We start from the raw sequence: 25,865 nt of genomic DNA on the forward strand, positions 1-25,865 counted from the left end.
ATACACACCAGCCTGTGCATGTAAAGGCTGCACCTCTCACCTTAAAACTATGCCCTCTAGTTTGGATTCCCCCACCTTGGGGAAAAAACCTTGACTAGCTACCCTATCCATGCCCCTCATGATTTTATAAACCTCTATAAAGTCACCCCTTAACCTCGGACACTACAGGGAAAATAATCCCATTCTATTTAGCCTCTCCCTAAAGTTTAAATCCTCCAACACTGGCAACGTCCTTGTAAATCTTTTCTGCACCCTTTTAAGTTTAATGAGGGTAGGGTAGTAAGCTGTTAATGTCATCCAAATGGACTTCAGTAATGCTTTTGACAAGGTGTTATATGATAGGACAAGGCGGCAAGAATCCATGGGGTTCAGGATTCTTTGGGAAACTGGATTCAAAGTTGACTTAATATTAGGAGGAAGTGGTTAAAGGCTGTTTTTTGGTGACTGGATATTTGAGTTAGCGGTAACGATTTGGACAAAGGAATTGAATGCGATATCTCCAAATTTGCAGATGACACTAAGCTGGGTGGCAGAGTGTGCTGTGAGGAGGATGCTAAAAGGCTGCAGGGTGACTAGGCCTGGCTGGCTCAGTGGGCAAACATCTGTCAAATGCAATATAATGTAGATAAATGAGAGGTTATCCACTTTGGTCACAAAAACAGGAAGGCAGATTATTAACTGAATGGTGGCAGTTTCGGAAAATATGAGGTGCAACGAGACCTGGGTTGGCATGCAGGTGCAGTAGGCAGTGAGGAAAACTAATGACATACTGGCCTTCATTGTGAGAGGATTTGAGTGTAGGAGTTGGGACGTCTTGCAGCAGTTTTACGGGGCCTCGGTGAGGCCACACCTTGAGTATTGAGTGCAGTTTTGGTCTCCTAGTCTGAGGAAGGACATTCTTGCTATTGAGGGAGTCCAGCAAAGGTTCAGCAGACTGATTCCTGGGATGGTAGGACTGACATGTGAACAAGGATTGGACGTACTGGGCTTGCCTTTGCTGGAATTTAGAAGAATGAGGGGGGATCTCATAGAAACAGATAAAATCCTGAAGGGACTGGACAGGCTAGATGTGGGAAGAATGTTCTTAATGTTGGGGAAGTCCAGAACTAGGAGTGTCAATCTAAGAATAAGGGGTAAGCCATTCAGGACTGAGATGAGGAAGACTTTCTTCAAATTAGAGTTGTGAATCTGTAGAATTCTCTCCTACAGGAAGCTGTTAGGGTCAGTTCATTATATTCAGGAGAGAGGTGGATGTGGCCTTTGTGGCTAAAGGGATCAAAGGGTATGGAGAGAAAGTGGGAATGGGTTACTGAAACTGCATGATCAGCATGATCATATTGACCAGTGGTGCAGGCCCAATGGCCTACTCCTGCACCTGTTTTCTATGTTTCTATGTACAGTGCACTGCAGAGTTCATTGCACCTCTGTATTGTTCATACTGATCTAGCTACAAATTTAGCTGGTTTGTTCTGTAAGTTTGCAAATGACACAATAAATAGTGGTGCAGCAAACAGCAAGGAGGAAAGCTTTAGAATACAAAATGATTATAGATGGGCTCGTCAGATGAACAGAACAGGTGATGCAGTTTAATCCTAAAAGTGAGAGTTGATACATTTTGGGAGGTTATGTGAGTGGGCAAAAACTCGGCAGATGAAATATAATGTGAAAACATGAAGACATGCACTTTGGAAGGAAGAATAGAGGAGCTGACTATTATCTAAATGGAGAAACACTGCAGAAAGCTGCAGCAGACAGAGGTTTAGGGACCTTGTGTGTAAACACAAAAAAAAGCTTTCATCCAAGTTCAGCAAGTAGTCAGGATAGCAAATAAAGTGTTGGGCTTAATTTAAAGGGAGTGGAATATAAAAATAGGGAAGTCTTGTGAAAATTACACAAAGCACCAGTCAGACCACATCTGGAATACACTGTTCAGTTTTGGGCCTATTATCTAAGGAAAAGTATATGAGCATTGGAAGCAGTCTAAGGAAGGTTCACTAGGTTGATCTTAGTGATGGAGGTATTTTCTGATGAGAAAAGGTTCAGAAGTTAAGCCTGTACTCATTTGGAGCTTTGAAGAATAAGCAAACTTATTGAAATATATAAGGTTCTTAAGGAAGAGACAGAGGTTAGATCTGAGAGTTCTTTTCCCCAGTGTATGAGAGACTAGAACTACAAGCCATAATCTCAGAGGAAAGTGTCACCCATTAAAGACACAGGTGAGCAGGAATTTCTTTTCTCAGAAGATAGTGAACCTGTAAGATTCTTTACTGTAGACGGTTGTCGGGGCTGGGTTGTTAAGCATATTCAACACTGAGATAGTCAGATTTTTAATCAGTAAGGGAATCGAGGGTTATGGGGGAGAAAGTCACAAAAGTGAGATTGAGGATTATTAGATCAGCCATGATCTTACTGAATGCTGGAGCAGACTTGATGAGACAATTGGCTTACAATTGCTCCAATATCTCGTGATCTGATGGTTTGCCTTGTTTAACCTGTGAGGTACTTTGTAATGATTGCTATATCTATACTTTGAGATTTTTGTATTCCTCTACCAACCTACATCCACAACTTCCAAGTAATAAGTGACATCTTTAATATTCCCAGCAGATGGTACTCTCTCATGTTTGCCTGTGCTAAACTTCACTTGCCAATTATTTGTCCATTCTGCAAATTTAATGTCCTTTGTAATTTGCTTCTCAGTCTCGAATATCCCTTCACCCAATCTGACATCATTCTTAAAGTTAGAATATTGGTTAGGGATGGTAATGTTTAAGCAAAAATATTGAATGTATGTATGCAGTGGTTGACAATAAGGCTTCATAGATGGAAATCACAATTAGTATTGCTTTGATATTAAAACCATTTGAGTGTGGAGAGAGATAGCCAAATTTACTAACAGTAACCAATATATTTTAAATGTTATCCATCACAATTGTGAAACTCTTGCTAATCAACCTTGCAGTAGACATCAGTAAAAGAGGCACAAGGCATTACCTACCAGAAACTGCATCATACTCTGCTGTAGCTCCAGTGTTTAGTGATGCAGTAAAATCGTGCTCCATTAATCTGTATAGAGTGTCGCTGTCTTCAAATTCTTTTGCAGTCAAAGGGCTTAAAAACTTTTTAACCATCAAATCTTTCGCTATGTCAATTGCTGCAGCATTTTCTATGTTAAATAAAGATCCATCAGCAAAAGATACAAAGTATTCATTGTTAAATGCTCAATAATCCAAACACATAATAGATTCAAATGTTAAATTAGTATTTTTGCTTTTACACATCAGTTTTCCCTACCATTCCTCTGTGTAAGGCACCAGTGCAGTAAGGTTCTAAATTTTTCCTTTACAGATATTGATGGCTGGTTTACTGCCTAGTCCTTCACCCTTCCCCTCATGCAAAGAAAAGAAATTCCCTTTACTAGTTTGTTCTTGAAATAAAATCTTTGAACTAAAACTTCCATGAAAGGGAATTCAGCAATACAGAGATTAGGAGTTGAGGCAGAATATGAACAATGATCTTATTGAATTTTGAAGCAGGTTTAAGTGACCATTTGGCCTACCCAACTTTTCATGTTCCTTTAGCCCTTTTATCTTTCCTCTAGGATCATCTTGTTTCCCCTTTTCCTACCTGGAAATCTGCAACTGAAGAGTTCCTTGAGAACCCAGCGAATATGTCACTTGCATAACAAAAGACATACTATAATTAATAGCTCAGCATTGACACCATTATCCTAAGTTCTTAAAAAATTCATTCACGGGATAAGGGCATCGCTTGATAGGCCAGCATTTATTGCCCATCCCTAATTGCCCAGAGGATAGTTAAGAGTCAATCACATGGTGGATCTGGAATCACATGTCGGCCAGACCAGGTAATGGTGGTTCGCTAAAGGACATTAATGAACCAGGTGGGTTTTATGGTCATGGATTTGGATGGATGGTCATCATGACTCTCTTAATTCCAGATTTTTATTAGAGTCATAGAGATGTAGGATTCAAGCCCTGTCTCCAAAATATTTATTACCTTGGTCTCTGGATAAACAGTCCAGTGGTAATACCACTAGGACACTGCCTCTCCTAAGTTGTTCACAGATTGATATAGGAAACAGGAAACAAAGTGGAGTTAAGGCAACAATCATACTGACCATGATCCTACTGAATGGCAGAGTAGGCTTGAGAAACCAATCGGCCTACTCCTGCTGCTAATTCTTCTGCTCTATATTATGTAGACCATTCTACATTTGGAAATGGGAGTGATAGGAAATGGAACACCATTCCATAATGTTCACATTCAGTCAGAATGAAGCATTCCATTATATATACAGCAGTGTCAAATGCAGAATAAAAAGGTTCCTCCACTCTATCCCACCTTTATTTGTCCAGCTACATAAAAATGAATTTTATGGCTTCCTTTTTGTAATCGAATTGGTGAAAGACACATTCTGTTTCAGACTAATTTGCCTTAAAATGGAGCCCCAGATATGAAGAAATTATGTGCTAAATCTACCAGTTTTCCATTCCAGGCATTCAGAACTGGACACTCCATTCATAAAATGTTCCAAATCAAAACACCAGGTATCAGTTCATGCTTAAAATAGCCAAGTGTTTGTGTAAAAATTTGAATGAGGCACTTCTTAATAAAAAAAGTGTCAAAATTAGGTAGTTGAACAAGAAAGGAGGTGCATAACACTGCGGACTGAATTCAAATTCTGACTACTTTTGCTTTACAATGCACATTGAAAAATAATTTTTGTTTCTGATATCTCTTTTCTGCTGTTAACCTTTTAGAAGCACAAACGAAGATGATCATCTTGATTCGCAATGGATCTGTGAAAACATTAATACAGCTATGTTCGAGGATTCTTGTAAATAACATACCAAGTACTACAAAATGAAATGTTGTGTTAAAAGTACCAAAAGAGCCAGACTTTGTCTCTTTTGACCCTTCCATCACAAACCCTCAATCTGCCACCCTGCCATCTCAGTATTCACATGCAAAGAAAATGATCCACACTGTATCCATTACCAATATTGTCTCAAATACCCTTACATAGTTTTTCACTTTACAGGTGGTGGAGATTCCTGCTTTTCCCAGCAGAAGGACTGTCGAAAATCCCAACTTGTTCTGGGGAAGGAAGCTGCCAGACAGCTATTTAATGATCTGAGGAGTGTTAATTGGCTTGAGATGGGTAATCTGCCCCATCTGCGGAGAAAGTCCCGTGCCTGAGAGCCATGGAACAATGTAATGGGAGGTAGCTCTCTGCTGTCCTGTCCCCACCCTTTTCCCGCCCCAGGGTTAGTGCTCGGTGCAGTCCTCAAACAGGAACAGAATGACAGGTAAGTTGGAGGGGATTGGCAGGAGATGTCCTCGTGGGGCCCATGATAAGAGATCTGAAAGAGTGGCAGGGAAGTCGCTGGGTGCACAGATTATGAGAGAGTTGGAGGAAACTTTGATCAGGAGACTTTTCCTCTGCTCCCTCCACCCCAAATTCCCACCTGGAAGCTCAATCAAGTTATATCAGTCACACAGACCTACCATGTGGAAAAAGTAGCGAAATGAGGAAGTGAAATTCCCAATATTTTGCCACTTGATGGCCGCAATTGGCAGAAGGGTGTAAGAGACTTCACCTGCTGTCCATACAGGAGAATTTTCACATTCTGAACATTACTAGCCGTCTTCGCTGTTGAAAGTGGCCCCCCGTTCCCTCCCTAACTCCATGTAAATATCAGATTCATATCTCAGTTTCTGCCTTATGCCAGCTGAAACTGGTGCTGTAAACAACGCAAGGTTACATTAGGCGGTTGGAAAATTACAGACAGATTTTTTTCTAAAAAGTGCTGTGTCATGCTGCTGTGTGGCACAAATCCAACATACTGTTGAACTGAACAAAGTACAGATTTGGAAAGAACACTTTGTTATTCACTTTAATTTAAAAAAAAACTTACTGTTTCGAACAAAAATTTATTCCCATGAAAATTGTGCTCGTAAAGCATGGACAAAGAACTTCTCATTTTGATGAATTAATTGCGGCACCCGAGCTTCTTTAAACATGCAACTTGATGAAACTTCTCAGAATTTTAAAATGTTATCATTGCACACAAGCAAACCACTGTATGCAACTGAGAGACGGGAAGCGTTTGTTTGAATGATTTTTCAAATCATGGTGTGTACAAGAAGCTTCACCGAGCTGACTCACCAAGATTTTTGACTTCCATCAGCCAGTTGACTAATTTCTTCCCAGTGAAGGTATTTTGATGCATTTTCAGACAAGACCAGTGATTGCCAATAATACCACTTTCCTTGAATTCCAAGATCAGGTCCGCATATTCATCTCTTTTGCTTTTCAATTCTGTAAACCAAGTAAAATATTCTTGCATTTTCAGGTATAGATGCATTAAAATCGCTTTAAAAGCATTACCTGATGAAGCAGCAGCGCTCCAAAAGCTTGGGATTTAAAATATATCCGTTGGACCACAAGCTGGTATCGTGTGACTTCTGACTTTGCCCACCCTAGTCCAACACCACCACCTCCACATTTTATATTAGCTTTCTCATCAGCAAATACAATCTGGAATAATCAGACATTTCGGGACAGATTTGGGCTGGCACGGTGGCTCAGTGGTTAGCGTTGCTGCCTCAAAGCACCAGGGATCCAGGCTCAATTCCAGCCTCATGCGACTATCTGTGTGGAGTTTGCACACTCTCCCCATGTCTGCATGAGTTTCCTTTGGATTCTCTGGGTTCCTCCCACAGTCGCAAAGATGTGCAGGTCAGGAGGAATGGCCATACTAAATTGCGTATAGTGTCCAGGGATATGCAGACTAGGTGAATTACCATTGGAAAATGCAAGATTACAGGGATAAGGCATGGGATGCTCTTCAGAGGGTTGGTGTGGACACGATGGGCCAAATAGCCTGTTTGCATACAGTGGGGATTCTATGAATTTGATTTGTGGTCCAATAATGCGGTATAGCTGAATTGTCAAGTGCAAATTAAGCTCAATAATGAATGCTTGTCCCAGTCAATCACACTTGTTTCACGTAACTTATAAACCCATTTCACTTACAAAACCTAACACCAAAACCAAAGTTGTCTTCTAGCCCTAGCCACCTCCTCTTCACCATGTATATAACCGTCTCTAATCAAGACAGGTCTTCTTCCTTGAAAAGAGGCATGAACAGTCCCCATCCTGCACAACTCTTTGATTGAGCGTGTTCTTTCTTTGAACAACATCCACAAAATCTAACCACATAATTATTCCATCAAATCAGGTAAATTTCTGTCACTCCAGTTATGATGAAACCCATTTCCAGCATTCTGCAAGAATATATTCGTCCACGTACATTCAATTCCAAGAGAGCTCCATTTGACTGTTTCAAAATATTAATAACATGCAGTTCTGGCCAGCATAGGGGAGGGTTCAGGCTTACTGCAAGGTTTTCAATAGCTCAGTCAGGACAGTTTGGAAATGACTAAAGAAGGGTTAAAAAAATACAGGAAATTACAGAAAGACAGACAGAGAGAGGTAGGACCAATGTTGGAATGTTGCAATTCAGTTGAACTACTCAAGATGCTGTGTAGTAGAATTGGGAGGCAGCCAAGAGCAGTTGAATAACTTCCTACTGGACCTCAGGAAGCTGTAATAAGAACCAGCAGGCACATAAGTATTGGAGTCAGGACTCAGGAGTTGAGAAAAGTGGAAGGTCACTAGCTCTATGTTGGGCAAAGGGGTGAAGGACTTAGAAGATGCCTGTGAGCACTAATATTTCAGACAGTGTGGTGGAAAAGCTCACAAAATGTATATGTTTGGTGTAGCTGAAAAACAGTGGAAAACAGGGCGAAAAGAATTCCTCCAGGTCAAAGGTGTGACTATACACACATGCATGGGTCCTAACCACACATGCCTCTTTTTGGAACATTCACTGTCCCAGTTCTACTTGGGCACTCCACCCACAAATCCTTCCCCAAAACATCAACAATGTCATTCTGCTCTCGTCCTGAATTGGAAAGTTCATCAATCTTACTTCTATTTTCCATCCTTGCCTCACCTTACTTGACTTCAGTGTTGCCATTTCTGGGGATAAACTGTATATTCAATATCCATTTCCCATCTAATCGTAGAAGGTAACACTAGCCCTTTCAACTCCTCCTTCCTCACTCTGTCTCTGAACCATCTGAGACACCCTCTTGCTCCAGTACAGCAATATACTCCTTAACCAAGATTACTTCCCCCTTTCTTTATTTTCTATCTTTCCTGAATAAATTATACGCAGAAATATTTATACCTAGCCTTGCCCTTCGATGAGCTAGGTCTCTGTTATTGCTACATCATATTTTGACATGGCAATCTGCACCTATAACTTCCAGTTCTATTTACTGTACATTTGGCATTACATAGATGCACAATAATTCTGATTTGGATTTGATATTTTTCTCCCTTTCTCCAACTTCACCTATTAATTTATTAATTTCCATGCTAGCGCCAGCTGTATTAAGTATTCTTTAAGTCCTGATACTCTCTGGTAAGCTCTATTAAATCTGAGATAGAGACGTTTCTGATAAGCAATGGTATTAAGGGATATGGACCAAAGGCAGTCATATGGAGTGAGGCGACTGATCAGCCAAGACCTTACTGAACGTTGAGACAGACTTAAGGTGCTAAATGGCTTACTCCTGTTCCTACATTCCTCTACTATTCTCTCTTGATTCCCAGATCCCTGCCAAGTTACAGTCGCACTGCTGCCTCACAGCGCCAGGGACCCAGGCTCAATTCCAGCCTCGGGCGACTGTCTGTGTGGAGTTTGCACATTCTCCCCGTGTCTGCGTGGTTTCCTCCGGGTGCTCCGGTTTCCTCCCACAATCCAAAGATGTGCAGGTCAGGTGAATTGGCCATGCTAAATTGCCCATAGTGTCAGGTGCATTAGTCAGAGGGAAATGGGTTTGGGTGGGTTACTCTTCAAAGGGTCGGTGTGGACTTGTGGGGCCGAAGGGCCTGTTCCCACACTGCAGGGAATCTAACCTAAAAAAAAACCTAAAAAGTCAGTTTAAAGCATCCCAATAACATTAGCGAAGCGCCCACAAGAATTTCAGTCCCAGCTCTGTTGGTGCAACTTGTCCATCTTCTCCAGGTACCTGTCTTCCATGGTACCAGCCAGTACCAGTGCCAGAAATCTAAAGCCCTCTCTCCTGCATCATCTTTCCAGACACACATTCTCCTGCCTTTATCCTTCAACTTCTGTACTCACTTGCATGTGGCACTGAGACTATTACTTTATGATCCTACTTGCTAACTTGCTACTGAAATTCCTATGCAAGTCTTTGGTACCAATGTACTTCACCTGGTCCATCTCTGACTCATCCCTTCCTCAACATCTGTCTCCATTTCAGGGGATAGACTCAACACCAATATCCAAGACAAACGCACCAACTCCCACAGTTACTTCGACTATACATCCTCACATCCCATTTTCTGCAAAGCACTGTTCTGACCATACTTCCCTCCAGCAGGGCAGCCTCAGAAAAGTCCACCATTTTTTCTCAACCAAGGATTCCCCACTACCATGGTCAACGGAGACCTTTCTGTATTTTACACATCTCCTGCACTTCTGTCCTCATCCCTTCCCTCCCACAGCAATAAAAGTGTCCCTTTGGCCCTTACTTATGACAACCCCAGTCTCTGCATCCAAAGGACTGTCAGCTGCCAGTTCCATCATCTCCAATGGGATGCTACAACCAGACAAATATTCCTCTTCCCTCCCTTGTCAGCATTCTTTGGGACCGTTCCCTTCAGGATACTTGGGGATACTCTTACTCCACTCCCAACATTTTGCCACATTCCCACAGCACCCTTTATGCAATTACAGGAGGTGTCATAACTGCTATTTACCTTCTGCCTCCTCACTATCTGAGACCCCAGATGTACCTTCCAGGTGAAGCAACAATTTTCCTGTAGTCATAGAATCCTACAGCACAGAGACAGACCCACTGGCCCAAACTGGTCCATGCCAACCAAAATGTCTGCTCACGCTAACCTCATTACCCTACACTTGGCCCATATCTTTCTAATCCTTTCCTATTCATACATTTATTCAAATGCCTTTTAAATGCTGTTGATATACCCTGCATCGACCACTTCCGCTGACAGCTCATTCACTATGCGTACCACCCTCTGTGTAAAGAAGTTGCCCCCCAGGTTCCCTTTTATTCGTTGCCCTCTAACCTTAAACTGATACCCTCTAGTCCTCAATTCCCCAGCCCTGGGAAAAGACTAAGCACATTCACCCTAACCATGCCTCTCACGATATTGTACACCTCTATAAGGTCTCCTATGCTCTTAAGAAAAATATCCTAGCTTGTGCAACCTTTCCCCGTAACTCAGACCACTGAGTCCAGGCAACATCCTTGAAAATTTATTCTGCGCTCTTTTCATTTTAATAACATATTTCCTTTAACAAGGTGACCAAAACTGAACACAATACTCTAAGTGCGGCCTCACCAACGTCCTGTATAACTGCAACATAACTTCCCAATTTCTGTACTCAATGCCCCGACTGATGAAGGTCAGTGTGCCAAAAGCTTTCTTCACTGCCATGTCTACCTGTGACTCCACTTTCTGAGAACTGTGAACCTGAACTCCAAGATCCCTCTGTTTCACTACAGTCCCTAATGCTCTACCATTCACCATGGAACTTCTACCTTGATTTGACTTACCAAAATGCAACACCTCGCATTTATCTATACTAAACTCCATTTGACATTTGTTTGCCCGTTTCCCCAGCTGATCAAGGTCCTGTTGCAATTTCTGATAACCTTCCTCACTCTCCACGATGCTGCCTTTTTTAGTGTCATCAGCAAATTTCTAATGATGCCTTGTACATTCTCATCCAAATCATTGATATAGATAACAAATAGTAAGGGCCCAGCACCGACCCCGAGGCACTCCACTAGTCACAGGCCTCCAGTCCAACAAGCATCCTTCACTACTATTACCCTCTGTTTCCTACCATTAAGCCAATTTTATATCCAAGTTGCACCTTAATCTAGATTCCATACGATCTAACCTTCCAGAGCAGTCTATCATATGGAACCTTATCAAAGGCCTTACTGAAATCCATATAGACTATGTCAATCAGCCTGCCCTTGTCAATCATCCTGGTCACTTCATCAAAGAACTCTAGCAAATTTGTGAGGCATGATCTCCCACTCACAAAGCTATGCTGATCACTCCTAATCAAACCCTGTCTTTCCAAATGGATGTATATTTTATCCCTCAGAATCTTCTCAAGTAACTTACCTACCACAGATGTTAAGCTTACTGGTCTATAGTTCCCAGGCTTTTTTTTGCAGCCTTTCTTGAATAATGCATAACATTCGCTACCCTCCAGTCTTTCTGGACCTCACCTATGGCTAACGATGATGCAAACATATTAGCCAGGGCCACTGCAATTTCTTCTCTAGCCTCTTGCAGTGTTCTTGGATCTATTTGGTCAGGACCAGGAGATTTATCCAACTTCATACATTTTAATACATCCAACACCTCCTCTATATCACTACTAACTTGCCCAGGTTCTTAAGTCTTCATGTCTTTTTCCATAGTAAACACAAAGAAGAAATATTCATCGAGAACCTTGCCCACCTCCTGCGGTATGACACATACATGTCCACTTTGGTCCTTGAGGGACCCTATTCTTTTTCCAGTTACTCTTTTTCCTTTAATATATTTAAAGAACCTCTTTGGATTCACCCTAATCTTCTTGGCCAAGGCTCCCTTTTCGACCTCCTGATTTCCTTCTTCAGTAAATACCTATATTCCTCCAGGGATTCCCTCGATTCCAGCTTCCTGTACCTGATCCATGGTCCAAAGATGTGCAGGTCAGGTGAATTGGCCATGCTAAATTGCCCATAGTGTTAGGTGCATTAGTGAGAGGGAAATGGGACTGGGTGGTTTACTCTTCGGAGGGTCGGTGTGGACTTGTTGGGCTGAAGAGCCTGTTTCCACGCTGTATGGAACCTAATCTAATCTAATCTAATCTTTCGGGTCAAAACCTCAATATCTCATTAACTAAGGCTCCCTATTCCTGCCAACCTTGCTCTTCACCCTCACAGGAACATACAGACCTTGAATTCTAGCTATCTCACTTTTAAAGGCCTCCCTCTTGCCAGAGGTTCCCTTGCCTGCAAACAAACTACTCCAATCAACCCCTGCAAGCTCCTGTCTAATTCCATAAAAACACTGGTTAGAATTTGAACCAGTGGACCAATTTTGTCCCTCTCCATAACAATTTTAAAATTAATAGAAACATGGTCACTGATCCCAAAGTGTTCCCCACTGTCATCTCCATCACCTGTCCTGTCTACTTCCCAAGAGTAGGTCGAGTTCTGACCCTTCCCGAGTAGGACCATCTATATGCTGCTTGAGGAAACTTTCCTGAAAGCACTTAACAAATTCCACCCCATCTAAGCTCTTAACCCTCTGGCCGTTCCAATCTATGTTAGTAAAATTAAAATTCCCTACTATGACACCCCTATTGTCCCTACAAGTCTCCCCAGTCTCCCTGCTATTTATTCCTCTAATTCCCATTGACTACTTGGGGACCTATAGTACAACTCCAATAATGTCACCATTTCTGGTTTATTTCTTAGCTCCACCCACAAAGCCTCACTGGATGATCTTTCAATTATTTCATCTCTGATACACGCCTTATACAAAAATACAACTTCCCATCCCCTCCTTCCACCATCTCTGTCCTTCCTAAAGAAACTGTACCCTGGCACATTAAGCTACCAGTCCTGTCCTTCCCTCAGCAATATTTCTGTAATGGCTATAATATCCCAGTCCCACTTATCTATCCACGCCCCAAGCTCATCTGCCTTACCTGTCAGCCCTCTTGCATTGAGATAGATGCCATTTAATCCAACAGGCATTCCTTGCTCCCTATCATGTTCCAGCCTGACCTGTCTCTTCAACTTACTATTTCTGATTACTGTATCTCCTTTGAACCTTGTATTTGCCTCCCTGCTGCTGAGGATTCCACCTCCCTGCCAATCTAGTATTTCATTCAGCCTAGTCTAGTGTATTCACTGTTGACAATGTGGTCTCCTCTACACTGGGGAGACAAAACACAGACTGGGTGGTCACTTGATCAGTTTGCAAAATGACCCACAACTTTCAATTGTCTGTCATTTCAACACATGTCTGTGTTCCCATGCCAACATTTCTGTTGCAGAACAACTACAGTGCTCTAACAAGCCTTAATGCAAGCTCAAAGATATAATGCATATCTCATTTTCTACTTGGGAACCCTGTAACGTCTAGAACTCAACATTGTATTCAACCTTTGAGCCCGATTCCATTTTTCATGTTTTTTTTTACACCCTCCTCCCCTCAAACCCGGTCATGTTAACAAATGAATTGCTTTTAGCACAGTCACCCACGTCCATGTACTCCTGGACCCATTGTCACATTGTGTGGGTTGCATTCAGCATAGCTTAACCCATTTTCTCATTTTTAGCTTTTTTTACCACTTATTCAGCCTTCCTTCTCTCCTGCTATCCTTCATCTCCTTGTTTACCTACCTCTTTCATATCTCCCTCTGGGGTCCTTCTCTACATATCTGCACACCTCTCCCCTTCGCCCCAACTGTCCCCTTCTCCTGTCCACTCCTTCCCCTTCTCTCAATGGACTGAAAGGCATTTTTCTATACTGTAGAGTTCTAGGACTCTGTTTCTAATTTTCCACATACCTCGTACCCCATTAAGGTGAATCATTTTAATATTGCTATTCAACAATAATATAACATTTTATAAATTGTGGCATCCTTCATCGATTCTTGAATAGTTCACGATACATTTAATACTTTTTAGCTTTTGAATATTCAACTAATTATAGACTGAATAGAAAACAAAATTAGACACAGCAGCCTGTCATATTTGGTTGGTGTACTTACCTTACATTTGGAAGCCATGCCTGACAAATCTGCTAGAATTCCTTGAGGAAGTAATGAACAGGTTAGACCAAGGATAGCCAATGGATGTTATCTACCTGGACTTCAAGAAGGCCTTTTGATAAGGTGCCACACAGGAGGCTACTGAGTAAGATAAGGGCCCATGGTGTTACAGGCAAGGTGCTTGCATGGATAGAAGCTTGGCTGTCTGACAGGAAGCAGAAAGTGGGGATAAAAGGGTCCTTCTCAGGATGGCAGCCAGTGACAACAGGTGTTCCACAAGGCTCAGTGTTGGGACCAAGGCTTTTCATTTTATACATTAACGATCTAGACGAAGGAACTGAGGGTATTCTGGCTAAGTTTACAGACGGTACAAAGATAGATAGAGGGACAGGTAGTATTGAGGAGGTGGGGGGGGGGGGGCTGCAGACGGATTTGGTCAGGTTAGGAGAGTGAGCAAAGAAGTGGCTGATGCAGTACAATGAGGGAAAGTGTGAGGTCATGCACTTTGGGAGGAAGAATAGAGACATAGACTATTTTCTAAATGGGGAGAAAATTCAGAAGTCTGGAGTGCAAAGAGACTTGAGAATTCTAGTCCAGGATTCTCTCAAGGTCAACTTGCAGGTCAGGTCAGTAGTTAGGAAGGCAAATGAAATGATGGTATTTATTTTGAGAGGACTTGAATATAAAAGCATTGATTTACCTTTAAATTTTTATAAGGCTCTGGTCAGACCACATTATTGTGTTTGCAGTTTTGGGCCCCATATCTCAGGAAGAATGTCCTGGTCCTGGAGTGTGTTCAGAGGAGATTTACGAGAATGGTCCCAGGAATGAAAAATTTAACGTATGTGGAACGTTTGAGGACTGTGGGTTTATACTCAATAGAGTTTAGAAGGATGAGAGGGGATCTAATTGAAACAACCAGAATACTGAACGGCCTGGACAGAATAGATGTTGGGAAGATGTTCCCATTGGTAGAAGAGACTAAGACCTGAAGGCATAGCCTTAGAGTAAAGGGGAGACCCTTTAGAACAGGGATAAGGAGAAACTTCTTCAACCAAAGAGTGGTGAATCTATGGAATTCGTTGCCACGGAAGGCTGTGGAGGCCAGGTAGTTGAGGATATTTAAGACTGAGATAGGTAAGTTCTTGACTATCAAGGGATCAAAAGCTACGAGGAGAAAGCAGGAGAATGGGGTTGAAAACTTATTAGCCATGACTGAATGGCAAAGCAGACTGGATGGGTTGAATGGCCTAATTTCTGCTCCTATGTCTTATGATCTTAATAGCTATACTTAGTATATATGTTACCTTCCTTTCTACTTACCTTCAACTGGTGCTTTTTTTACAGCTGTTTCTGGTTCAGGAATTGGAGGTGCATCGGAAGGTACTGGATTATTCTTAACATTGTCAATCAGATTGTCCAGCTCATCTGGTGACTGGTGAAAAAAGGAGTGATTTGTAGTCTCTCATTACTGTACTGCAGTAATCGGAAAAAAAAGGTATATTGCAATGTTCATTTGTAGAACTGCTCATAGTTTTTAACCCAACAGAGAGCTATCGAGACAATCATACAAACAAAAATATTCCTACAAAGGGCCATTCTTAAGTTATTGTCATCAAACATTTCAAATTGTTGGGAATTTTTCGTCCACAAGACAACATGCATTCTATTAGGTACCTCTAAAATAAAACTTCTTATCTTTGTGCTGCCAACTATTTAGTCGTTTATTTTTATCCTATTCCATTTCTCTATTCACTCCTCCCTTACTGAGACAATGGCAGCATTAACGTAATAATCAGTATGCTACTGTAATAAATTGGAACATGGAGGAGGAAGTAATGAAATCTTGTCAGAAAGGCAGGGCAACAATCATGGCATGTTTCAATCTGCATATAGACTGGAAAAGTTGGAGGGGTCTCAGTTAATCAGAAGTTAGTGCATTCACAAAGTTTTTTTAATTGAATCTGCACCTCCCCCATTCACTGTTCATTTTCATATTTTTGGAATTAAGGTTACCTCCAAAGCTCTGAGGAAGGGTCATTAAAAATGTTAATTTTCCACAGATTCGGACTGACCTGCTATTCCGGCACTTTCTATTTTTATTTAATTCATATTGCTTTGCTCTTCTGTGAAAATCACTGCATAGTGACAATGTAAACAAGATGTTTAACTACAAGTTATGTTACTTCTTTGTATTCAATTCGAACAGTATTACTGGGAACATTCAGGTAGTATATGTGGAGAGAGAAACAAAAATGTTGCCTGACCTGATAACTTGCACAGTTTTTGTTGCCTTACTCATTCCTGTTCAATAATATGTTGCACCAAGAAAGGCAGAGTCAAATGAACCTTAATGATTTCAAACATTTTATTTTGTCAGAACAGGTTGAACCAGTTGATTCAATGGAATGGATATCTGTTCTATCTGCTGATGTTGTGAGATACATGAAAGATTAAAACTTTCTATACATTAGACACTATTCACAAACTACAATATTGGAAAATTGCTTTGCTTTTACATCAGTGTTGACAGCTTCTAGCTTATAAATAACACACACTCAACATAAAACAAAATTATTCTTGACAATCTAATCAGGCTGTAACAGTTGAGAATCAACCAATTTGCATTATGACATGTTAATTCAGTGACAGATCACAACACTTCATGCACTTTGAGACACCTTTTAATTGTCGCAGTACCTACAAATATCCATTAACCCAGCAAAGTCACTGGCAATTTTTCTCTAACACTAACATTTTTGTCCTTGACTTTCTACCAATCAAATAAAAATGAGATAGTTACATCGAAACTTGAACAATCATAACAAAAACATCCTACTCACTTATTGCATTATCATATGATTGTATATTTATAACCAATTATACGTACCAAATTTGTGAAATCATTGTTTCCACCAACATGGATGTTGTTAAAGAAGATTTGTGGTACAGTAAAGTACCCAGTGAGATTGATAATCTGCTGATGTATGTCAGGACATTCCTTTACATTGACTTCAAAAAACGGGAGACCCAGATTACTCAAGCGAGCTTTGGCCCGTAAACAATGAAGACATCCTGCAATAGTGTAAACTGTAATCCTGCCTTTTAATTCCTGCAGGGCCACTGGTTCTTCTGCCTCCATTTCAGATTTGTGGACTGAAGAATGTTTTGCCAATTTGCATTTGATTATGTCCTACTGTTGGAGTTCCTTCACGGCTGCCTTGTACAATAAGTCATTCACTGTGGCTTATCAACGCTGTGTTCCTTTGTTCCTTCTTCTCCCTGTGCCTGGCGCTGCATTCTCTATTTCTAAAAGATAGAATTGCCCCAAATGAGCTCAGGTTACAGGAGAAAAAGTGCTTGTATTTAACTGCCGCAGTTCACAGCCTCAGGCTCGTCTCAAAACACGTCACAAAAATAAACTACTTTTGAAGTGAGATCACCTATCTCAGTTTACCCTAGTACAGTCAAGCACAGATGACTAAAAAAATGTTCACTCCCTAAACTCTGTTCTTACTTCCTGTAAACACTGAACATTTTACCATTTCTTGCTCAGAAATAAAATTTATCCCAAGTTGATAAAAGAGCAATATCATTCTCTAAAACAGAGTGGGAATTGTAGACAATGTATACAATATACAATAACTAAGTTGGGACTTCTACATATTTTCATAGTTATACATGTTGGCACAGATCATCCCATTGTATTGAACCGATAGCGTGGGTGTGAATTCTAAAGTTTCCCAATGTTAATTCGATTCATGTGTCAAGTCTAAGAATCTAGTGGAGATGCTGTTAAAAAGGCTGAGCAGAGAAATGCATAGATAGGAAGGTATCACAGTGGTGATGTTACCATTCTGTAAGTCAGATGTTATCACTGGACAAGTTAGATCCTAGACTGAAACCTAACTGGATAGATCATGTTGGATTTTATTTTGGTTTCAACACAGTGGTCTCTTGATGAAACATAAGCATGCAATGTTGCACAACAGATGTTTCTTAACAAAAGAAATGATGATTAAAATAGAATAAAGCAAACCATCTACTTATAATAAACTTTAAAACTTTTTAAAACACACAGTAAAAATATAATCCCATTAATCTTAAAACACTCAGTTATAAACATTCTGATCATGCCTGGCTAAAGTACATTGCTTTCTTCTTCCAACTCATTAATATATACTGTAAACAACCATGGTCTCAGCACTGGTCCCTGTGGAACCTCACTGACTACCGGTCACATGTGTGAAAAAGAACCCCTTATCTTCGCTCACTGTTTCCTATCCGTTAGTCAATTCTCTATGCATGCCAATATACTACCACAACATGGCCTCTCATCGTATGCCTTACCCTTTTGTTGGGTACCATGTTGAATGTATTTGGACTTCTATAAGACAATACCTCTACTGCTTCCCTTCTATTTACTATAGTTAGGCTTTCCTCAAAGAACTAGAATAAATTAGACAGACATTTTTCATTTTTACAAAGCCATGCTGATTCTACTTGATCGGATTATGACTTTTCAGATGTGCTGCTATTCTTTCTTTAATAATTGATTCCAACAATATAGATGTTAATCAGTCCATAGATGGCTACATTTTGCCTCCCTTCCTTTTTGAATAGGGGTGACACATTGACATCTTCCGATATTTCTCCAGGATCCAAGGATTTTAGGAAAATTACAACCAAGCATACACTCCTTTAGGATCCCAGGATGCAAGCCATCATTGTGGGCTGTTCACCACCAGGAACGTGAGACAGGCAAGTGTTATGGGAGATGAAAGTGGGTTGCATAGCTGTTACTGTTGGTGCATGTGGGGAGATGTCCCAACCAAGTGAGTAAGCAGGGCAGAAGGCACAGATGGTTAGTGATGTCAGGAGCTGTGGTGGGAAACAGTGAGTGAAGAAAGATATTGCAGGCATTATTGAGATTGGTACAGCATGAGCTTTAGTAGGAGATACGACAAGTAGCAGAGATAGAGACAGTGTGACGTATGAGAGAGAGGATGGTGGCACTTACCCTGTCAGAATGGAGATCATTGATCTTCTTCCTACAGTGCTGAGCATTCCTCCAGATGGCTGAGACTGCTTTAATCAGGGTGGCAATCCCAGACCAGGCTTAACGGTCTGGTGTCAAGGCCTCCACTGCTAGTTCTGGAGTAAGAGGAAGTCTTACTTCTCCACTATACTATCCAGCAGGACCACTAAGTTCTTTCTCACAAAGCAGTCACTAGTTTCCCTCTGTCTATCACATCTCAGTCAGGAATTATGTGGAATAGTTCTGGACTGACAAATGTTTGCCTGAATGCACACTGGGTTTTTAAAGACGAGGCAAATACAAGGGATGCCACTATTACAGTGGATAGCTGCTCAGTGGCGTGTTGTTCCAGGTTAGTGTAAAGATTTGTAGCTTGGATGCCAGCTGTAGTTAGAACATAACATAAATAGCATAAGAATTAGGAGCAGGAGTAGACCATCTGGCCCTTTGAGCTTACTCCACCACCCAATAAAATCATGTTGAAGCCTCAGTTCCATTTACCCGCCCGTTCATCATGACCCTTTATTCTTTTACTGTTCAAAAATCTATCTTTGTCTTAAAAACATTCAACGAGGTAGCCTCAACTGCTTCATTGGGCAGTGAATTCCACAGATTCACAACCCTTTGAATGAACAAGTTCTTCCTTAATGCAGTCCTAATTCTGCTTACCCTTAATCTTAGGCATTGCCCTCTAGTTCTAGTTGCACCCACCAGTGGAAACATCCTCTCTTTTTCTATCTTATCTATTCCCTTCATAATTTTATATGTTTCTATAAAATCCCCCTTCATTCTTCTAAATTCCAAGGGATATAATCCAGTCTATTCAGTCTCTCCTCATAAGCCAAGCCCCTCAACTCTGGAATCAACCTAGTGAACCTCCCCTGCATCCCTTCTCGTGCCAGTATATTATTTCTCAAGTAAGGAGACCAAAACTGCACACAATACTTCAGGTGCAGCCTCATCAGCACCCTATACAGTTGCAACACAACCTCCCTGCTTTTAAACTCAACCCCTTTAGCAATGAAGGACAAAATTCCATTTGCCTTCCTAATTACCTGTTGCACCTGCAGACCAACCTTCTGTGATGCATGTACAAGGACACTTTTTAGTATTCAAGTAATGGTCCTTTTTACTGTTATTCCTACCGAAATGGATGACTTCACATTTATTAATATTGCATTCCATCTGCCAAACCTTTGCCCACTCACTTGAACTATCTAAGTCCCTTTGCAAAGTTTCACAGTCCACTGCACATTTTGCTCTACCACTCACCCGCAAACTTTGACACGAGATGTGGTCCCCAACTCCAAACCATCTATGTAAATTGTGAATAATTGCTGTTCCAATGCTGATCCCTGACGCACACCACTGGTCACTGATTGCCAACCAGAAAAGCACTCATTTATCCCCACTCTTTGTTTCCTGTTAGTTAACCAATTCTCTATCCATGCTAATACATTGTCTGTAATACCTTGCATCTGTAACTTATGCAGCAGCCTTTTGTCCGGCACCTTGTTGAATACTTTTTGGAAATCTAGATATACCACATCTATTGGGTCCCCTCTGTTCTCTGGGCTCGTAATTTCTTCAGGAATTCTAGTAGAATAGTTAAGCTTGACCTGCCCTTCATGAATCCATGCTCTGTCTACCCAACAGGACAATTTCTATCGAGATGCCTTGCCAATTCTTCCTTGATAATAGACTCAAGCATTTTTCCCATGACAGAAGTTAAGCTAACTGGTCTGCCTCCCTTTTTAAACAGTGGCATCACATTTGCTGTTGTCCAAACTGCCGGAACTGCCCCAGAGTCCAGTGAGTTTTGGAAAAGTACCAGAAGTGCATTTGCCATTTCTCCCGCCATCTCTTTTAATACCATGGGATGCATTCCACCAGGACTGGCAGACGTGTCTACCCTTAGCTCCATTAGCTTACCCAACACTACCTCTTTCATGATAATTATTGTTTCCAGGTCCTCACCTACCTTCACCACTTTGTCAATTTCTGGTGCGTTATTCATGACGTTCACTGTGAAGACTGATACAAAATACCTATTCAATAACTCACACCATTTCCACATATCCCATTACTAAATTCCCCTTCTCATCCTCTAAAGGACCAACCTTTACTTTAATCAGTTGTTGTGGGTATGTTTGCTGAGCTGAGAAGTTGGTTTGCAGATGTTTTATCCCCTTTCTATGTGGCCTCCTCAGTGCTATGGAGCCTCCTGTGAAGTGCTGCTTTACTGTGGTTAGATTAGATTCCCTACAGTGTGGAAACAGGCCCTTCAGCCCAACAAGTCCACACCGACCGTCCGAAGAGCAACCCACCCGACCCATTCCCCGACCTTACTCCTTCACCGAACACTAGGGGCAATTTAGCGTGGCCAATTCACCTAACCTGCACATTTTTTTTGGACTGTGGGAGGAAACCGGAGCACCCGGAGGAAACCCACGCAGACACGGGGAGAATGTGCAAACTCCACACAGACAGTTGCCTGAGGTGGGAACTGAACCAGAGTCTCTGGCACTGTGCCACCCAAATTTATTTGGTTTCATTCCCCTACTTCCAGTTGCTTGGTATATCAGGTCTCGGTCAGTGTGTTTATTAATGGAGGCTGTGGATGAATACCATGCTTCTCAAAATTCTCCGGCTGTCCTCATCCACAGACTCCATCAAAAAACACATTGACCTACACTCGATATACCGACCACTGCAACGAACAACTGGAAGCTGCGGGAATGAAACCAAATAAATTCCAACCAACACAGTAGAGCAGCACTTCACAGGAGGCTCCACAGCACTAAGGATGTCACCTAGAAAGGGGGCAAAATGTCTGCGAGCCAACTTCCCAGCTCAGCAGACGTACTCACAATAACTGTTTCAGAACAATGCACAGTAAAATGGGGTGGAAACAGATGGGAGACATGCCACAGGGGCTTGGTAAGCAATTAGTGAGCCGGGTTTAGTAAGATACAGGAAAGAAAAACTTGCACAGCCTCGTGACAAAATACAAATATTAAAAAAGCTCAAAACTACTCGGACTTCGCCAAAACAAAATGGAAGATTCAACCCAGGTGAATTGATCCACACCCTAGCCTAATATACCAGTTCACTTCAGCTAGCTCAGCTTTATAGCCACATAGTTGTCTTTACGTTTAAAAGATAAGTCTTAGCACCAATCTTCTCTTTTCCAATTAGAGTGTAAAATTTAATCATATTGTGGTTGCATAATTTCAATCATTTTCTGAGAGCTTATCTTATCCTTTGAGTATACCCTTATCTTAATTATCATGTGTTTGTAGCATATTTTAATTTCTTTTTCTGTTTTTCATTTTATGTTTTCTCCACATCTTTAATTGACCATTTTTAGTGTCTTTCTTAAACATATTATATTCCCTTTCAGTTACCCTCTTTCTTGTTAGTAGACATTATTAATGGCTTTTTCTTTAGACTTAGACCATAAGACCATAAGACATAGGAGTGGAAGTAAGGCCATTCGGCCCATCGAGTCCACTCCTCCATTCAATCATGGCTGATGCGCATTTCAGCTCCACTTACCAGCGTTCTCCCCGTAGCCCTTAATTCCTCTAGACAACAAGAATCTATCAATCTCGGCCTTGAAGACATTTAGCGTCCCGGCTTCCACTGCACTCCGTGGCAATGAATTCCACAGGCCCACCACTCTCTGGCTGAAGAAATGTCTCCGCATTTCTGTTCTGAAATGACCCCCTCTAATTCTAAGGCTGTGTCCACGGGTCCTAGTCTCCTCGTCTAACGGAAACAATTTCCTAGCATCCACCTTTTCCAAGCCATGTATTATTTTGTACGTCTCTATTAAGTCTCCCCTTAATCTTCTAAACTCCAACGAATACAATCCCAGTATCCTCAGCCGTTCCTCATATGCTAGACCTGTCATTCTAGGGATCATCCGTGTGAAACTCCGCTGGACACGTTCCAGTGCCAGTATGTCCTTCCTGAGGTGTGGGGACCAAAACTGGACACAGTACTCCAAATGGGGCCTAATCAGAGCTTTATAAAGTCTTAGTAGTACATCTCTGCTTTTATATTCCAACCCTCTTGAGATAAGAGACAACATTGCATTCGCTTTCTTAATCACGGACTAAACCTGCATGTTTACCTTTAGAGAATCCTCGACTAGCACTCCCAGATCCCTTTGTGCTTTGGCTTTATTAATTTTCTCACCATTTAGAAAGTAGTCCATGCTTTTATTCTTTTTGCCAAAGTGCAAGACCTCGCACTTGCTCACGTTAAATTCCATCAGCCATTTCCTGGACCACTCTCCCAACCTGTCTAGATCCTTCTGTAGCCTCCCCACTTCCTCAGTACTACCTGCCTGTCCACCTAACTTCGTATCATCGGCAAACTTCGCTAGAATGCCCCCGGTTCCCTCATCCAAATCATTAATATATAATGCGAACAGCTGTGGCCCCAGCACCGAACCCTGCGGGACACCGCTCGTCACCGGCTGCCATTCTGAAAAAGAACCTTTTATCCCAACTCTCTGCCTTCTGTTAGACAGCCAATCCTCAATCCATCCCAGCAGCTCACCTCGAACACCATGGGCCCTCACCTTGCTCAGCAGCCTCCCATGTGGCACCTTATCAAAGGCCTTTTGAAAGTCTAGATAGACCACATCCACTGGGTTTCCCTGGTCTAACCTACTTGTTACCTCTTCAAAAAATTCCAACAGGCTTGTCAGGCATGACCTCCCTTTACTAAATCCATGTTGACTTGTTCTAATCAGACTCTGCTCTTCCAAGAATTTAGAAACCTCATCCTTAATGATGGATTCTAGAATTTTACCAACAACCAAGGTTAAGCTGATTGGCCTATAATTTTCCATCTTTTGCCTTGATCCTTTCTTGAACAAGGGGGTTACAACAGCCATCTTCCAATCATCCGGACCTTTCCTGACTCCAGTGACTCTTGAAAGATCTCAACCAATGCCTCTGCTATTTCCTCAGCCACCTCTCTCAGAACTCTAGGGTGTATCAATTTTAAGACTTTTTAACTTTTCTAGCACTATCTCTTTCGTAATGGCAACCATACTCAACTCAGTCCCGTGACACCCTTTAATTTTTGGGATATTACTCATGTCTTCCACTGTGAAAACTGACGCAAAGTACTTGTTAAGTTCTCCTGCTATTTCCTTATCTCCCATCACTAGGCTTCCTGCATCAGACTTAATCCTAACCTTTAATTATAGATGGTATTTATCTAACTAGTGAACTCTATTGATTTCTTACTGATCTATTTTGGCAATTTTAAAAAAATGTTCACTCTACCTTCCTGGACTCTTTTGTAATTCCTTCATAGTTGGCTTTTTCCAATCTATTTCAGATGTCCAACATCTGTAATACTTTGCTTCAGTGTACTAATATACTTTCATTATTTTGGTACATATAGTTTGTTTTATAGTTTTATAAACATAGGTCTGGATTGTATGTTTCTTCAATGCTGATTTTGAAGTTGGGTTAGGCACATAAAATTCAACGGTTGACTTGCATGTTGCTTGCCCACAATTGTGCCCCCCACCATCCCATCTTAACGTTATCAGCAGCAATTTAACTGGTGTCAACCGGTTCTCCCACCAGTGAGCCAACTGAGTGTCTCTGGTATGTAATTGTCACTTCACATAACAGGGATTAAAGTGGACAGGGTAATAGTGAGCAGTGGAAAGGATCCCTACTTAGTGAGGCCATCGGGCCCACTGGACACAACCCCAAAAGTGAACCTTGTATCTCCAAGCAAGACATTCTACACACCATGCTAAGTGTCTGCATTAAGAATTAAATATTAACAAAATGCAATCATAATAACCAAGCTGGGATAATTCATTACGTACATAACTGAGATTTTAGCATGGATAACAGTTTACATCTTCAACGCTACAATTTGCCAACAGTTTAAATTCTTTTTAAAAAACTGAGTATTATTTTAAAAATACTTACAGGGCCAATGTGTAACAGTAATTTAGTGGATCACACCATTCACGACCTGTAGAGAAGAAAACACTGCAAATAAGACATCTTAAAATATCCAGTCAGAACTTGCTTTCCTACGAATTGTCTCTTCTTTCTGAAGACTTATGAAAGTTAATTTGGGGGGGCATTAGTGGCAACCCAAGTACTGATTTGAGATGTGTTCTGAATGCTGTGCTTCACTTTGAGGAACAAAAAAGGGAAATTCTACTAAGTTTAGTCAATATTCTTAGACTAAAGCTCTCATGCAATGGCTCTAAAACCAGCAAATCTAGCTCATCAAACTAACAGATGTTGAGATAGTTTTCAGATAATGCTGTCTGGACAAGATTAACTTGACTGGGAGGAATGTAACGGCACAATAGTTTATCTATTAACATAAACATTTCCATTTCTTTAAAGCTAAGTAAAAGATAGAACGAGTGAGTCGACACGTTCAGCTTTTCCCTTACCATATAAAAGTTATCTCATTTTACATTACTGACATAGAACATGACTGACATATAGCACAGCAAAGATCCTTTGGCCTACCATGTCCATGCTGACCATGATGCCATTATAAACTAATCCCATTCACCTGCACACAGTAGTCCATATCCCTCTATTCGCTGTTTGCTCATGTATTTGTCTAAATAACTTGTAAACATTGCTGTCATATCTGCTTCTACCACCATCACTGGCAGTGCATTTCAGGCACATACCACTCTATGTGTAAGAAAACCCTGCCTCGAATATCTCCTTTAGTCTCTCTCTCTCTCACACTCACCTTAAACCTACATCCCCAAGTACTCGTTATTTTCACCCTGGGAAAAAGACCAACTATCCATGCTATCCAGGCATCTCATAATTTTTATCAGGTTGCCCTTCAGCCTCCAATGCTTT

General features: G+C 41.3%; 1 protein-coding gene across 4 annotated transcripts in view; it reads right to left on the reverse strand.

The window, feature by feature from the left end:
* The window catches only part of LOC140486399 (uncharacterized), a 77,061-nt gene that overhangs the window by 28,696 nt on the left and 22,500 nt on the right, over window positions 1–25,865 (reverse strand). For all 4 annotated transcript variants that reach the window (XM_072585480.1, XM_072585481.1, XM_072585482.1 and 1 more), the window contains exons 2-6: window positions 24,954–24,999; window positions 16,834–17,252; window positions 15,267–15,378; window positions 6,194–6,346; window positions 2,999–3,166 (exon numbers count right to left, since the gene is read on the reverse strand). In XM_072585480.1, the coding sequence (XP_072441581.1) occupies window positions 2,999–3,166; window positions 6,194–6,346; window positions 15,267–15,378; window positions 16,834–17,085 (685 nt within the window). In that variant the 5' untranslated portion in view covers window positions 17,086–17,252; window positions 24,954–24,999. The remainder of the gene's footprint in view (window positions 1–2,998; window positions 3,167–6,193; window positions 6,347–15,266; window positions 15,379–16,833; window positions 17,253–24,953; window positions 25,000–25,865) is intronic.

The sequence above is a fragment of the Chiloscyllium punctatum genome, chromosome 15, assembly GCF_047496795.1.
Source record: "Chiloscyllium punctatum isolate Juve2018m chromosome 15, sChiPun1.3, whole genome shotgun sequence".
In the NCBI taxonomy this organism is placed as follows: Eukaryota; Metazoa; Chordata; class Chondrichthyes; order Orectolobiformes; family Hemiscylliidae; genus Chiloscyllium; species Chiloscyllium punctatum.